This window comes from Anoplopoma fimbria, chromosome 17 (assembly GCF_027596085.1).
Source record: "Anoplopoma fimbria isolate UVic2021 breed Golden Eagle Sablefish chromosome 17, Afim_UVic_2022, whole genome shotgun sequence".
Taxonomy (NCBI): Eukaryota; Metazoa; Chordata; class Actinopteri; order Perciformes; family Anoplopomatidae; genus Anoplopoma; species Anoplopoma fimbria.
In genome coordinates, this window is record NC_072465.1 from 12,299,193 (window position 1) to 12,317,243 (window position 18,051).

The 18,051-nt window shown below is 39.3% G+C and overlaps 1 protein-coding gene across 1 annotated transcript in view; it reads right to left on the reverse strand.

The window, feature by feature from the left end:
* ptprga (protein tyrosine phosphatase receptor type Ga) overlaps positions 1-18,051 on the reverse strand; it is a 428,569-nt gene that overhangs the window by 105,481 nt on the left and 305,037 nt on the right. The window contains exon 7 of the mRNA XM_054616971.1: positions 4,660-4,817. Within this exon, the coding sequence (XP_054472946.1) occupies positions 4,660-4,817 (158 nt within the window). The remainder of the gene's footprint in view (positions 1-4,659; positions 4,818-18,051) is intronic.

Genomic DNA, 18,051 nt, shown 5'->3' on the forward strand with positions numbered 1-18,051 from the left:
ATCTAATCCAAAAGCTGTGTCCATTAAAAAAATATTAAATCCACTAACCTTAGAGGTCACAAATTTGATTTATTATACATTTACTATACCAGGTTAAACCCCTTGAAATGTACCACGCATTAAACAGAAATAAGACAAGATTTAGAATTTTTGATTGGTTGAATGATTTTTCAGGATGGTGGTGAAAAAGAGGTGATGTGGGCTTCTCTAAAAGTTATATTTGCTTCTTTTATTCCTGCTGATCCTATCGCTGTCCACAGACACACACAGAGAGACTCATAAGGTGAAATACCAGTGTCGCTGTCATAGCTGATAATAACTTGGATAAAGTAAAGGAAAGAATGTCTTCATTTAAAATATTCTAAGCTGATGGAGTCCTGAACATAAAAGCTGATATATATTTTTTTACATATTTCCTAAGAGACGAAGAGGGCCATAAAGTGGAGCTGATCAGAGAATCTTTGTAAATAATTTGAATAATAAGAGACACAGAATTGTTTTAAGTAATTAAATTAAATATGAAGATATTTGAAGAGAATACATTTAAAAATAAGTTGATATCAATGAAATTGTCATCTCAAGGGAGCCATCCCCCTAATATGATATTAAGAGGAAGAATATTGGTTTTAGAAGCATTTTGATAAACAATGTCAGCATAGTCTGGTATTGGTAAAATACGTTGAAGATACAATAACAACAAAGCATGTTGGGAAACCCAACAGCCTGGAGTTAGCTCTTAAACCAAACTAAAATTAAGTTTTGATGTTGTTATCATTATTAAGGTATAATGATGATGATTGATTACCGTATTTTCCGCACTATAAGGCGCACTTAAAAGCCTTTAATTTTCTCAAAAAACGACAGTGCGCCTTATAATCCGGAGCGCCTTATATATGGATTAATTCTGGTTGTGCTTACTGACCTCGAAGCGGTTTTGTGTGGTACACGGCGCTCTGTCAAAATGTTTTAGTGCGACTTTGGTAAACTACAAAGCCGCACCGCAGCAGCATCACGGCTACCGTAGTCAGGAGCGTCATTGGAGTAATACATACTGTGCTTCACCATAATATTACAGTGTGTGTGTATAAGGACCCCACATGGCTCCTGTCAAGAGACACACTTACGACGCGGACTGAAAACTCAAGGCTATCAGTCACGCAGGAGAACATGGGAATAGAGCAGCTGCGAGAGAATTCAACATTAATGAATCAATGGTACGGAAGTGGAGGAAGTTTGACTGACTGACTGTTTTGTTTCGCTTAATGCGCCTTATAGTCCGGTGCGCCTTGTATATGAAAAAAGATCGAAAATAGACCATTCAATGACAGTGCGCCTTATAATCCAGTGCGCCCTATAGTGCGGAAAATACGGTATATATATTTTTTCAGATACTCCAAATATGTCTGCAATTCTTGGGATCAGGTGTGTCACGACCCTTGGTGAGCGGTGTAATACGTGTACATTACCATATAACTGGTAACTCATGTGTAGTTAATGACAAATTAGCCAATTATAAAAAATGCTATTCTCATGAATTTAGGTTGATTAGGTTGCAGATCTCAGTTGGATATATTTTGTTAATATGAAAAGAGCATTGACAAAAAAGACGCTATGCATTTGTGATGTTAAACATAATTAAAGGTAACCATCATGATTTAAAAGTTACTGAGAGGAACTAAAATTGGGGAGCATTTCTATTTACATTTATTTTTATAAGTGATCTGCAATAATATTGTTTGTTGAACGTGCTGTAATAAATACCAAACTTTGTTTCTCAGCATTTAAAGTATATTTGGTGTGTCAAAGTTCATCCTATATATATTTAAGGCTAATTCAAGTTTTGGCAAGAACTGTTTAAAAAGGGTAAAATACAATCAAAACACAAGATAAAAGAAATAAATGGAGGCCCCGCCAGTATTTTAGTTTTCAGAATAAGGGAACAAAAGTTGTAAAAATCATTATTTCTGTGTTATGTGAATGCCAGCTTTTTTTGTATGTTGAAATGTAAATAAACAGTTCAATGGTGGATTGATGACAGCGGTGTTGACTGAGATGCACATAAGACGATTAAATCCATCAGTAACAGAAGAAACCAAGATGTCGTGTATTTCCTGGAGGGAGTGAGCCTCTCCGAGAAGAGCTCAGGGCACAGTTGGAATCGTGGCTAAAAGATCTTCAAAACCTGTCTGATGTAAGGATCAGAAGGTGCTATATTCCAGCAAATTTCATTGATGTCAAGCAGTATGAGCTTCACCACTTCTCAGATGCCAGCATCACAGGCTATGGGGAGTTTAGTTATCTGAGTGATCAACACTAATGGGGATGTCCATTGCTCGTTAGTAATGGGGAAGGCACATGTTGCCCCCACCAAAGTGACCACAGTACCACGACTTGAGTGTTATGCTTCAGAAATTAGCTCGAAATAGATGATCTTCAAGAATACTTTTGGACAGACTTGAAGGTCATCCTTGGATACATAAACAATGACGTAAGACGGTTCCACGTGTTCGTGGCAAACAGAATCCAAAGAATCAACCCTGAGCACGTCCACTACAGATGTGCTCAGGGTTGGAGGACGTTTGACAAGATCTGGCCTTCACCCACATGTCAAGCATCCTGCCATCGTACCAAAGGCAAGTCATGTGTCTTCTTTACTCATCAAGCACTACCACGAAAGGGTGCGTCATCAAGGAAGAGGAATTACTGTAAATGAATTGCGATCTAATCGATGCAGCAGATCTGGCAGATTTGCCAGAAGAAAGGATGGAAATGACCGTTTTATGTGAAAGAAGCTAGAATGGATCTGAAAAGGTATGGTCTTCTCGTCACTTGTATGTGTTCTAGGGCCATACGTATTGAAATGATTGATCTTACTACAAATGCTTTCATCAATACATTGCGTGCATTCATCTCAATTGAATGAATCATCTTATTATATTTATTAATAACAGGTAATGGCGCCATTTCTTTTAAAACTGTAACCAAGGCCCCGCTCATAGGACTACTACACCATAGCAGATTCACATAATACTATATAGCTACATGGGACGGGTGTTACACAACAAACATATGTAAAAGACAATTTTCCTCAAGTCAACTCGGAAGTGAACTACCATGAATGGTAGCTAGTTGATTGCAACAAAAAAAATTCTGTTTTGAAAGTGTGGGGAGTGATGCTGAGGGACCCTTAGCCCCTTTCGCAGTCACCGGCCCACTGTACATTTCACAGCTCATTTCTGTGTAGCATTAAAGCATGGTAGAATTAGCACGCTAGCTAGCTAACTAGCCATCCTTACAGTAGTTTTCTAGCTAGCTTAAATGCTACCCTGGTTGCAGTAAATGTTCCTAATGCTCAAGTTTGCATCTACTTGCGTATATTCGCGTCTGTGCATTGACTTTACATGTAAACTAAACGCGAGAAAAATTTGTTTCGCTTTTGGTGTGAACACGGCATAACAATAGGTCACTTGCAGCGATAGCAATACCCTTTCCTACGCTGTGACAAGAGTGTGTAAATGAAGAATTAAGTTGTTTGATTTTACAAATTTACTCTGGCTCTCTGTGCTTCATAACGCACCTACACTACTCCTGGTTTTAGTCCTCACTTCAAAAGCTCACCTCAATGATTCTGCAACTTGTTAGAAGTCGGTTTAGTTTACGGAATGTTAGTCGTGTCGCAATAGCAACTGTACACATAAAAATGGCCTCGCTTTGTCCATCATGCCTCATTAATTTGAATGGGAACGTCCGTACTAGTCCAATTCTATTCCAATGCTTTAAATTAGATTAAATGATCTAATCATATCAAGGTAAATTGAGTAAAAAGTTCTCAGTATGACATCCAGAGCAGTAAAATAGCAACAAACATTTATTAGTGTAAAGATACAGTGTAGTAATGCTGACTGGAGTTGAGAATAAAGCCACTCTCCCTCCCTGTGTGTGTTGTAATCTGAGTTTCTCTCTGCTTTGTTTACATTGCCAGGCCCGTCGCATAAACCTTGTAGCGCATGTTAGTGCATGTAAGCGTGCCCCACAGGCTAGCTAACGGCCGCCACTCTGCGCTGCGCTCATATGGATGTTTCAGCTGATAACGGCGTCACGACTGACAGCGTTGAAGTGGATACGTAGCATCCACCCTCTGGTTCCACCTCAGGTCAAAACTGTTAGCTGTCGGCTTATAGTACCGTTAGTTGTGAGCTACCGGCTCAGTCATTGCCATGTTGAGAGCAGTTTGGAGGCAATGGGTATGCTTTGAATTTCAAATTTAGCACCTTTGATAATGTAATCTTTTAAATGTGACAAATCATATTTATCCCGAAAACATAACATATTAGCACCTGATCACAAGATTATAAAATGTTTTTCAGTATAATAATTTATCATTTCTTTTGACAGCTGGGATCGGCTCCAGCACCCCTGCGACCCTTAACTGGATAAGCGGTTACGGAAGATGGATGGATAGATGGAATTTATCATTCATTCATCAAGATGATTCAGGTATGATCTTGAGATAGCGTACCTAAATATGGCTGCACTCAGGGTCCGTGCTTTTCTACCAAAACAATACATGCATGTCCCTTATTTTGATCAAAATCCATGTAATCATTAAAAAACAACAATAGTTTATATTCTCTTATTTTTGTAATCTGTGCTTCTCACCTGTTTGTAGGAGACAAAGATAGGTCTGCTGAAGATGATCCACTCCACCACCTTACTGCAGGGCGGGGTGGTCAGAGAGCCGGTGTAGCGATAGTAACTTCCCAGCGCAGACGGCAGCAGGTCCTTCAGAACAAACGGCTCCAGGACGGTCTCTTTTTCTATATGAGAGAGGGCAGGACAGATCAATACAACATGATCCACACAACACTTTTTATTTCACTGCAAACTACAGAGACCAGCCTTTCTGGAGCAGATCCAAGTGCTACTGTTTCCCAGCCTTAAGGTTTATTCTATTGATTTCATTTGCATTGTGCCTGCCTCGTTCAATGTCCCCGTATTGACAGACATAATTGCACTGAACACCTATAATTATACCGCTGTTGGTGTTGGATGGCATACACAATACGCTGTAACATCACATCCCTAAGCCCAAATGTTGACACTGGAATTATTCCCGGACTGACAAACTAAATCATCAGTGATATGAAGCACGTTGTGGTCTGTGTAGAGGAATGAAATAAGGCTGTTCATGAAACAATAAAGGAGGCTTATAGCAAAAAAGTCTGTTTCCTTTCAATATTAATTTCAGTGAGATCAATCCAGAAATGGGTATTTCAAGCAAAACAATTAAAGTAATTCAACAAAAACCTTTTCAGTAAATCTTTCTCTGAATGGTGTGCCTTGAGCTACCACTGACCTCAGAAGAGATGTTAATTTGTTTTCTACAGTGGACATAAAAAAAAAAAATAGCAGTTAGCAGAGCAGAAAGCAAGATGATGTACCTTTATGCTGTTCATGCATAAAGCTATGACTTTTGACTTTTAAATATGAATAAAGTGTTTTCATTCTCTCCTAGTTTGACAATCATCTGCATCTGTGGGTGTGACCTGCTTCATGTTTACTCAAGGCCCAGAATAAATGTAGAGTGTGGACAATACTTCGCATTAACCCTAGTGGTCATGTACATTTAATTCATAGAGCCGGAAATAAAAAAATCGAGTCTTGAGTAGTCTGGTAAGAACCCTCTCAAGGCTGCTATGTGCATGACTAACAACGCAAAGGACTGAACGACTGGGTACTAAAAGAAAAGTTTAACTTTAATTTGGTCAGTATTTTCATGGCAATATGCCTATTAAAATCTCAATATTTCGTTACCATTAATACATTTTGTCTAATGCTGCCACCAAAGGAATTCTCAGTGGGTTAGCATTCATCATCTGCTAATCATCAACATCCGCAAAGAACTGAATGAGTGTTTGACCCTTTGTTTATAGTGTCATGATCCAAAGTGTTACAGCATGGAGCAATACGTACACCTACCCACTAACTTAGTTCTACTCACTAGCCTTGCTGGGATGCATTTAGCAATGCCATTAGTTATCAATGATATTTTTGTCTGCAAAAGAACAACCTGAAAACATCTGACATGTTTTAAATAGTTGTCCATTACGTCCAGAAGACACAAAGCAACATTAGCACTGATTTGGAGTCATGTTACTAATAAATTAAATCCAATATTCACTTGTGTTTTTACTGTGAAAAATATCTTGCTGTTTAGCTACTAAATGATCCACTGTGGTAACCAGCTAGCTAACTTTTTTTTGTTGAGCAGAGGTTGTTAGCTGAAAATTGACCTCTTTCACACTGTCATGTGATTTATTCCTGATATAAGAAGATATTAAATAATGCAGCTTTAAATTATTGATTTAAGTAAACATTGTTAAGTTTCTCCAAAAGAGTAATTTGTGGAATCTCTATTCAGAGAAAGCTGCACAGCTGCAAAGCTGAACAAAAATGTCCATTAGATACTTAAAATTCAAAACGTTACCTCTCACTGCTTTTTGAGGTAACCATTTGCATTACCTGGTGCAACTAGAACATTTTCCTGAGGTGGTCACATTTAGAGTGTAGTCATTCAAGTAATCTTCAAATTACTGGCAAAAAAAGTAGTTTCATCATTTTCATCAACACATCATTCATCTGCTTCCTAAAAAAAAAGCTTTGCAGATGAGGAGAGGAGGAAGAATAAGAGGAGAGGAAGGAGAAAAGAGGAAAGGGATTTTCATCACAGGGGAGAAAAAAGGGGGAACTGACGTGAAGCAAAGGGGAAGAAAGTGAAAGAGACCCAGAAAGAAGAGAAGAATAAAAAGCTGGCATCAAAGGGAGAAAAATGATGATAATACACGAGAGGAAGGGGAGGAGGAGAAGGCATTCCCACTGTTCCAATAAAATCATATGAGGAAGGAGGGTGACAGGAATGAAAATAAGGGGGGAGAAAGTGTGTACGAGTGTCTGGGGCGCGGGGTGATGTGTGCAGCGGGGCGGGTCACTTGACAGCGATGGCGACAGGCGGAGGGGGAGATGCACTGTCTTTATCAGCGCCAGATAGAAGCGCAGCCTCCCCCCTCCCTATCCCCACCTCTTTCTCTGACTCCCCCTTCCTTCTCTTCCTCTTCACCCTCCCGCTGACAAGCCCCGTCTCACGCTGCCTCCCAGACGCCAAGTTCAGAGATGTATTTTCAGCTCCGTCGAATCGGCGCGACAGAGCGAGCCAGAGAGGCAGGAGGGTATAGGATGCCGGGGAGGGGGTGTTGATAGGAATTTGGTGGTAGTGGGTGGGGGTGTGTGCTTGAGGAACGGAGGATGACAGGACGGGCCTTCTCCAAGAGTTCTGCATCTGAATTAGTACTCTCAAGAACCAAACACTTGCTTCAAACACAAAATTCAGGAGACGTCTAAACACACGAGACGCAGACTTTTCTTGCTCTTGTATACGCTCTGTGCCACATGCAAGCACACAGCGCCTGAAAGAGGAACTGGATGAAGATTTAGTGTGGTGAGGCAGCTTGTGCAGTGGCAGCCTGCGGGTCCTTTTTTCTCCCAGCAGCCACAGTGGTTGAGGCAGCAGCACCGTCGGTGGAGACGAGCCTACAACGTCTGACATTAGTTGGAGGAGAGTGAGGCTGCAATAACGCGGCCGGTATTTTAAGCTCTGAGCCTCCTGCGATGCATCAGAAGAGCTTGTCTAATCAGGTCTCAATGTTTCATTGCACAGCGAAGTGCATATTGGCAGCCCTCCAGAACTCTGAATGTTTGTGAGTCACATTTGGTGCCAATTTTAATTTACATTTTTTAAGTACTTGTTTTTGTCCAGTTTGATGCATTGATCTGAGGAACTTTGAAACCTTAAAGATCAAAACATTAGAGATTCAGATCACAGTGGTCAAATTGTTTTAGCAGGTGAAGCTTCAATACATTGCTGTGTTGATGGTAGTTTTGTTCATCCATTGCCACTTTTGATTTGACAGGTCTTCCAAGCTAAATCAGAATCAGAATCAGAATCAGTTTTATTGGCCATGTATGCGTACGCAAATGACATAAGAGGTGTCTAAATTACCTGTATGAGAGTTTTTTGATCTAGCTGCCCTAACAGAATAACAACATTGCAACTCCCTGCCTTCCAAAACACAACAACAGCATTAACTAAAGGTCATCTTGCCAGCTTTTACTGGAGCTTTCAACCACATCTGACTTTGATACGGGAGGCCACACTTTGCTACCAGTCCACTTCTAACAGTCAACGTTGGTTTCTTAAATGTTACTGTGGGGAACTTTAAACTGTTAATGAAGCCATCTCAATTATATACTAATGCCTCTATATGATAAAAGAGACCATCAGCAAGAAGATTGGCTATTTCTATATAGTTATTTTATAACTATATATGTTATCTGTGCTTAAAAGCAGGATTCTGCATAAAATCTGATAAAATCATGCAGGTTCACCAGAAACTCCTACACCTCAGACACCAACAGGGCCTCCGCAACGACCAACCCGCTGCGGACTGACCCAGATCAGGCTTCACTGCAGCCTTTGACCTGCAGTCAGAGAGCTGGCAAGAGGAGGAGAGCTGAGCAAAGACACTGCTGCAGTAAAATAAGATATTTTTTTAAAGAGACACTCTGGTTCTCAGAAATACTACCACTTTAGTCTGCATGATCACCAAAATCAACACAAAATGAAAGTTCCTTGTAGAAGTGTTAAACCATGAATAACATCTTTCCCTTAACTTAAAACTCGCCCCCCCCTCTGGAAGTGAGAGCATTTACACAAACACTGTCGACATGCTTATGACATTTGTCTTCAGCTGAGCTCGCTGTATCTCTCTCTGGCCCCCAGGAGCGCTCTCTTCAAGTCTCCCTGTTTACGAACGGGCACAGCTCTAGTATTTTACAACTACCAACCTTACCAGGAGCAGTAACACAACATCACTGTGGGCCTTAGTCTCTTCTTTTCTTTCAGATCTCTCCAAAGAGGAGAAGTTACAACAATGGTGATCCCTGTTAGTCCTCGCCTTTGTTTGCTTTTACTTCTAGATTTTAGTCCTTCCTCTGAACTCAAAGTTTCTTTTTAATCTTAAGCATTGAAGCACTTTTTTGTAAGGTTCTTAGGATTTTCTGCCATAGCTTCCGCAAAACTCCCAGCTGCTGCTCCGCTATGGTCTCTGGCTGGTTGGTGTAAAATGCATAACTTCCAGTGCCCCAACACTGTACACAGCAAAAAACAGAGAGCTTCCCATGGCATTGATCTGCTAAATCAGCACTGTGTGAACTTGTTTGGCTGGAATGGACCCGCTTTTCATTTCTATGTAAAAGTTCTGCACTCCAGCTTTGACCAAGTAGAACGACAAAGTTCCCAAACCAAGTTCCAAACTTAGGTCACCTAAAGGTGACTGAACTACCTCCATAGCAACTGACCAATTCCCATCCGCTGAGAAAGATGCAAGATGCAATGGGAATTCTGTAACATCTTAGCAAGTGGACCTTACTGTTTCCAAGAGTGAACTTTCACACTGTACATGGAAAAAGGTCATAGTCATGGATGAAATTAATCAATGTAGGAGAATGCAGACCACGTCAATTTAAACATTCCAAGAAATGCTTTGGTTTTCTGCTGAGGACAATCTCCCAAATGAGTCAGAGTCAAACTCTCAACTACTGCTCTCCAAAATGACATGTCACCTCTTTGATGAGTGTCACAAATATTGATCAGAGCCAGAATGCTATGCTTTGTAGTATGGTCGTGAAATGGACTGAAGTATTATGTGACTGCCCCTTTAGGTAATTCTCCAGACTGACTGGATGAATTTAGACCAATCAGCTATGGCAGTGTTACCTAACATGGCAGCTGGATTCTTGCCATATCACAAAATCACACAAAAATCCATCTTGTCGGGCTTCAAGTAATGCATTTGTGTCCAAACCAATTAGCGTCCTGTGAGGAGCTACTGGCAGCTATGGGAGTGGCTATGTGTGTGAGACGACACAGAGAGGCGACTCTTCATTTAAAATCGATGCTACAACAGCATCAGTTCTATCAGAACTGGAGAGTTTTCCCTCATTCTGAATGCTTTTCTCTATGGTGAAGTTTTTCATCTTCTCACAACTGGCTTCAGCAAAATTTTGAATGACAGATGGTTCATCCAATCACCTGCCAAGTAGTTTTTGAAAGTGCCTGCCCTTTTCCTCTGAGTTTCCAATGACAGCTTCTCAGATGGTTCTGTGTAACAGACCATTTGGCATGTCAGGTTAATGCCAAAGTCCATTTCCGGCAAATTTGTATCAGAAGAGTTTTTGATGGTTTTCAAGCCGGAAAGAGACAGATGGAGTTTTGTGATATTCACAGTATGTTAGATTACAATTGAGCAAAATGAAGGGAGCACGAGAGAGCGAAATCTGTTGTAAAGGATCCTTTTCCCGGTTGTAAAATGTAGCACTTGTGAGCAGCAGCTGTCCCACTGCAATAACATCTCATCAAAGATGATCAGTGATTGTTTTTTGCCCTGACAAATGTTTAAAAAATGAAACCCTTTGAATTCCAAAACACAACCATTTTCATTTCACAACAAAAATAAATAAATAAAAATCCTAATAAAATATTTTATCTAATCTTTTAAAGATAAAATTACGACCCATCATTCCCTGACACATGTTTAATATAAAATTGTTCATAAAAGCATTCTGAACCGTCTGAAAAGTTGTTAATGTGTCACAGCTTTAACAGCTGGTGCGCAGGCCGAGCTGGATACTGTGCATTACATACATCAGTGTATTGTAAGTAAGTATCTGGAGTGGAGCAAGTCATAGCCACAATGGAAAAATGACGTATGTTGTGCACATGTTGTTGATAACGTTGTGTTCTTCCTTAAGGAGCTTAAGGACATGACAGTTTAAAGATTACAGCATGTTTCCTAAGCTCCTGTTATACAAGGAAAGAACATTGGCAGACAGCTGAAGAAGAGCAGATTGTTTTCAAAGACAAATACAGATGCAGCCTGTTAGTAGCCAACCTGAGGGTTTGCTTTTCCTGCAGAAAATGAACATCATTTAACATGTTTGGAATAATGATGACTTTTTTTTTACGACAGGTTTATTGAATCCATTTTTAAATCTTGAACCCAGGCCTGCTTTGACAGCTTGAGATGAAGCAAGATAACAGGGCTGGGCCTTAACCTAAAGACTGAAAGACTCAAACCAGCGTTAGCCACATATTTTAAATTATGATCATCTTTAAAGTGTATGATATGACCAGTGTATGCTACATCAGTGACCCATTTTACACAAACGCTCATGAGGTATATGATTTATGATAGTGAGGTCTTAATCAGATCTGTTTCAGATGAAACTGTACAGCCCATTATCCCAGGAATTATGTTCATATGTTCTGCAGGTCAGGGTTTATGCCCAATGCTAATATTCAGTGACAATGCAGGAAGTAGGGTTCCCATTGGGTAGAGATATAGGAAGTAAGGGTTGTGGAGGTCGAAGTGGTAGTTGGGGGTAGTTACTGTATGTAGTGCATTTATTGTTCATGCAGGAGATAGTTTGTGTATCTGTCCCCCCAGTTTAAAATACGTCATCTACTGGATAGTTTGCCTTTTAGATATGATTAATCCCCAGAGGATGCACCCTATTTACATTGGTGATCCCATGGTTTTAAAAGTTTACATAGTCAACCAGTGAAAATAACTCATCTACTTGATGAAATGGCATAACATCTGATACAGACATTCAATGTTCGCCATCATTTGTGGATTAGAGTGAAGTGACAACTATTGAACAGAAGCAGTTAAATGTGCTATACACATTCTAGTACCCCTTCAGGATGAATTTTATTTTCAATTTTTTATTGTTTAATCCTGACTTTTCATATATGGGTTCAAAAACTTTGTTTCTGACCCAATACCTGCAGAACCAATGATCATCAATCATCATCCTAAGAAAAGAAGAGAACATGAGCCCCTATAATAATAATGTGTAATCATGTAATAAATAATTAAAGTAATTACAATTTCCATTCTACATAAAGGATCAGCAATCAAATTAGTTCACATCCTTACTTAGTAGATATAAATAGTGTTAAAATTATTATGAAAAACATGTAGATTTTCTATTTGACCCTTTTTGGGAGGGCATTACACCTCCATGCATGGCTGAAAATGATTAATATTCCATATAAAACAGTCCCTGTTAGCAGCCTAAAATAAGTGCTGGTGTCAGGATGAGTTAGGTGTTTGTTTGCCTCTGGGTTACCATGAGCACACAACCATTAAGCATCTACGATGAAAGGGTGTAAATACAGCAGAGTTCTAACTGCTTTTTAACGACTCTGCAATCGTCGGCCTCATCGGCGATGAGAGGGAATACAGAGAACTGAACCAGGACTTCATAGGATGGTGCCAGCGGAACCGCCTCCAGATCAACTCTGGTAAAACTAAAGAGCTGGTGGTGGACTTCCGCCGGGGTAAACACTCTCCTCTGGAACCAGTGAACATCCAGGGACAGGACATTGAGATTGTAAAATCTTAAGTACCTGGGTGTTCACTTGAACAATAAACTGGACTGGACTAATCATGCAAATGCACTTTACAAAAAGGGTCAGAGCAGACTCCTGAGGACCTTTTTCGACTCTGTGGTGGCATCAGCCATCTTTTATGCAGTGGTCTGCTGGAGCAGCAGCATCTCGACAGCTGACAAGAAGAGACTCAATAAACTTGTCAGGAAGGCCAGCAGTGTGCTGGGGTGTCCACTGGATACGGTGGAAGTGGTGGGAGACAGGAAGATGATGGCCAAGCTATCATCCCTGATGAACAACACCTCTCACATTACATTACATTACATTACAGTCATTTAGCAGACGTTTTTATCCAAAGCGACTTACAATCAGTAGTATATTACATATCATTCACCCATTCACACACTGATGACAGGCTACCATGCAAGGTGCCACCATCAGACTCTAACTAACATTCATGCAACATCCAGTCCACACCGATGGCAAGCCTTCGGGAGCAACTTGGGGTTAAGTGTCTTGCCCAAGGACACATCGACTGCCGAGGCCGGGTATCGAACCACCGATCCTCTGATTGGAGGATCGCTCTCCACTACGCCACAGCCACCCCATGCAGGACACTCTGGCGGCTCTGTACAGCTCCTTCAGCCACCGGCTGCTTCACCCCCGGTGTGTGAAGGAGAGGTATCGCAGGTTCTTCCTTCCAGCTGCTGTCAGGCTGCACAACCAACTCTGCTCCCAGTAGACCACATGACACATGTGCAATAAAATACACTGTGCAATTATAGCTATAATAGTTTTTCTGTCTGTACATATAATATTTCAATTATTGTGGATTTTACTGTTTTTTACTGCTTATTTATAATACTTGTTTTTTATTTCATTTTATTTTTATCTTGTCTTTCTTTTACTATGTCTCTTGTGTGCACTTTACCCTATGCTGCTGTAATCCTGCAAATTTCCCCGCTGCGGGACTAATAAAGGATTATCTTATTTTATCTTATCTTATCTTATCTTATCCCTTGATTTCTGAACTCTGAAAGCGGGTCTTGGAAAAGTCATACAGGGACAGGGATGTTTTTTTTTTTCATGCCGAGATATTTCAGTTTTAAATCCTGAAGTGTTCGAGGGCTGTTTAAAGAATAACGAGCCAGGGACTCATTTATCTGTACTGCAGTTCGTTTGCTACATTTGTGCATGAAATGAGGTGGTATTTTATGTTTTTTTGAAAGATATTTGGATTTTTACTGCAAAACACTGAGCTCGTAACTTTGTATCCAATCTTCCACATATGGGAAAAGCTGGGATTTATTGTGTGGATTTATTAGGAGCTTATGTTGTGATTTTATTTTATTGCGTTTTAATTAATATGAGTGCTTTATGGTCATGAATGATATTTCTCTCAGCATTATCACACCGGCCATGGCATTAGTTTGACTAAAGAAGTGTTTTTCCTGTTTTACCTCCTTACATAATGAAACAGGTAAATGAGAACATTTTGATGTACAAACTAGTTATCTCATGGATAGGGATAGCTCATATATTTAGGCATTTGAAATGTCTTTTCTTGAATATGTGTGTTCCTGAAATGTTAAATTGCAAGAACAAATATATTCTGATACAGTGTATATGCTGTAGAGCTGCTAACTGTGTGTGTTTTAGGGCTAATATCTTGTTGGTAATCCAAGGAGCCACCTGATAATACTGTGTTGCAAGAACACCAGCCCAAACATTTTAATCGCATCCATTTTTATACACTATAAAACACTTTTTGGTGTATTTCTATTTTTTGTTAGTAGGCTACAAGAGTAACTTCAAGGATGAACTTGACATTGGGAAAAATGCTTAATGACTTTTTTTCCAGAGAGTTAGATGAAAAATTACAGTCTTAATATTGGTTTTACCTTTGGACCTGGAGCTGAGAAGCAATAAGCTTATCTGACCGTAAAATTGGAAGCAGGAGGAAACAGAAACAACAACAATTATGGCACGTCTCCATTGTGTAATCCGTACCAGCATAGTAGTAGTGGGCAGATGGATAAATTGTTGTTTGTTAAGCAATGCTCCAAAAAAATCGTTTTAATTTCCTGTTTGTGTGCTGATTAATTAGTGGTTAAGGTAAGGCATTGACCTTGAATAGTGATGGTTAAGCGTTGACCTTGAATAGGTGATGTTGGGCCTTGTTCTCAAAAGTTAGGGTTAAAACATAGTACTCCAATTGAATGCTATGATGGGCAGGGGCACACAGTGACAGCACATTTTAAATGACCTTATTTAAGCCATTGTAGATGGTTTAAACCCCTATATAAATGTAACAAATCAAAAAGTCAAAAGAGCATAGAAACAGGAGCAAGTCAGGCATCGGGAGTTTTATTTTTATAAAAGTTATGAACATTTTTATGGTTTATCTCCCTAATCTTAAATTAATAAAATAGGCTGTGTTGAAAAGACTTATGATATATATATATATATATATATATTTGTATATTATACACTGAGAATTATTTAAAAAATGTACACAAAGTATTCATGGAACTTTCAAAATAAATGTTGAAAGGAAAAATAAGTGCTCTAGTATAAAGAAAAGTGCAATAAAAACATAAATAAGTGCTCAGGTATTAAACAAACTTAAAACACACAAGGGTTAGAAAAATGTAATAAAAAAGTGTATTTATATGCATATATCTTTATATGTCTATAGATCAATCTATTCGTTATGTTAAGTGGATATATAGATAATAATTTAAAATGATTACTGTTAAAATCATGCAATAAACAGTCATTAAACATTGACACCAGGGTATTTTCTTAAAATTGGTAATGTTGACAAATACAGATCATTAAAATAAGTCCCGTCTGCAGGCGAGTACTATAAGTAATGTTAATTATTATAAGTACTATTATTAATATTAATAAATGTTCTTAAATTTAAGTCACACCTCTCCTTGAAGATCCAGAAATGATATTGACTTTTAAATGGTTAAGGTTAGGCATTGTTTTCTAATGGTTGAGGTTAGACATTCTCTAATGGTTGAGGTTAGGCGTTGTTCTCTAATGGTTGAGGTTAGACGTTGTTCTCTAATGGTTGAGGTTAGACGTTGTTCTCTAATGGTTGACGTTAGTTTCTCTAATGGTTGAGGTTAGACGTTGTTCTCTAATGGATGAGGTTAGGCATTGTTCTCTAATGGTTGAGGTTAGACGTTGTTCTCTAATGGATGAGGTTAGGCAGTGTTCTCTAATGGTTGAGGTTAGACGTGGTTCTCTAATGGTTGAGGTTAGACGTTGTTCTCTAATGGATGAGGTTAGGCATTGTTCTCTAATGGTTGAGGTTAGACATTGTTCTCTAATGGTTGAGGTTAGACGATCTCTAATGGTTGAGGTTAGACGTTGTTCTCTAATGGTTGAGGTTAGGCAGTGTCCTCTAATTTGTTCTCTAATGGTTGAGGTTAGTTGTTCTCTAATGGTTGATCTCTAATGGTTGAGGTTAGACGTTGTTCTCTAATGGTTGAGGTTAGGCAGTGTCCTCTAATGGTTGAGGTTAGACGTTGTTCTCTAATGTTCTCTAATGGTTGAGGTTATACGTTGTTCTCTAATGGTTGAGGTTAGGCAGTGTTCTCTAATGGTTGAGGTTAGGCGTTGTTCTCTAACGGTTGAGGTTAGACGTTGTTCTCTAATGGTTGAGGTTAGACAATGTTCTCTAATGGTTAAGGTTAGGCGTTGTTCTCTAATGGTTGAGGTTAGACATTGTTCTCTAATGTTGAGGTTAGGCGTTATTGTTGAATGGTTATGGTGAGTCATTGACCTGTAATGGTTATACCTGTGACAGGAAGTGAATTAAAACGCAGATATCAAGTGTCTTAGTTGGAAACAGCATTTCTGTGATTCTGTAAAGTGTCTGATATCCAGTCAAGTGGACTGAACAGAGGGACATGAGCAAGCAAAATAAAATCTGACCACTGCATGCTTTTAGATTTCAGAGGACTATGTTCTTAGATTTACTTTATTATTTTGTAGTATATGTACAGTATGACCAGTGGGTCCAGTAGAGTACAGTCCATAAATGGACAGAGAGCAAGGTTTTTGGTATGTTGCCATTGCTAATGAGCTGCATATAGCTGTATATTTACACCTCCCTCAGTGACGGCCCTGTGTCATTTCCTCTGTTTATCAAGCGTCTGTGCTCACACTGCTCTCGTGTCACAGTGCTGTATTGAAGCAATTCCTCCTCACCGGCACATATTACCAGTCCATTAATTCACTATCTCACTGACTGCACAAAGTCTCCACTGACTTGGCACTCCGAGACCTTGAATTGGCAATTAATTTTTAGAGGGTGTACAAGGCATACGGTGGTTTCCCCTGATTTGAGGAACTGTGTCGACCCAGTGGCCCTTTTATAGGAATTCGAAGAGAAATTCTGTGTTTCTCAAATTTTCTCTCCGTCTCTACTACTGTACCAGTATGTCTACTATTTCTTTGCTGATGTGGGTTAATTCCCAAAGCGCTCTCTTTCACATCAGATCTGATGTGTCTCCACTGCACAGTGCTCGCATGTTAAGCTTCTTTTTCATCCTCTCCTCAATGGATTTCAAGAAATTTAGGGCAGGCTCATCTATGTATCTGTCCTCCTTTCTTTTTCATTCCGTATTTTTTTTAGGATTTTATTCACAGTCTCTATCTTGATTTTAGTGTGTACTTGAGCAGTTTTGGTATGATGGTGGTTAGTTATTCCAGCACTTATTTTAAGATCATCCTTTGTGGAATAGCAGGTAGGCTTTTAGAGTTCAAATAATTTATTTACAAGTTTTGGTTTGGTCAGCACACCTTCAGGCTTTCTTGTGCACTGCACGGAATCTTAAACATGCCTCATCTCCAACTGTGCTGCGCATTATGTCAATGTGAGCATAACTCTTGAAAGGCCTGCTGTGGAAGAGTTTGGATGAGATCAGAAAACTATCAGTGCTCCACAGAACAAATCTCATGTGCCCTCCTCAGAATCTTCATCCTCTTCTTTAAGAACAAGATCAACTAACTTTACTTCCTCTGGCATTTCTTTTGCTATACATCTCAACAAATACTTTCCAGAGTCCAGTGAAACTTGGTATAGATAGTAATGTTCATAAGAGAGAATTACCCATTTACATTTGGACATTCTATTAGCCTCTACAAAAAACATTGTATCACAATATTCTGATGGGCAGTTTGCTGAGGATTTGCTGTGGATAATAAGGACCGTGATAGAAAGCGATAACTAAGGTGTCAATGATATTGATCATGTAATTGAAGAAAAGTAAATGATAATACACAAACAGGGTTCAAAGTAAAAGTTTTTTTTAACTTGCCCGGTCGAGCAAGTAGGTCTAAAAATCTACCTGCCCCGAGTCATTTATTTTTCTTGCCCTATACAAGTTGTTTTATTTATTAGCGGTTATCAAATAGCAACTGAGATTACGGTTATTGTCATGTGGAACCTTTATTTAGGTAAATTAAGATTTGCCCAAATCCTCCAATGCCAACCAACTAAACTTCCATACCCAGGATAA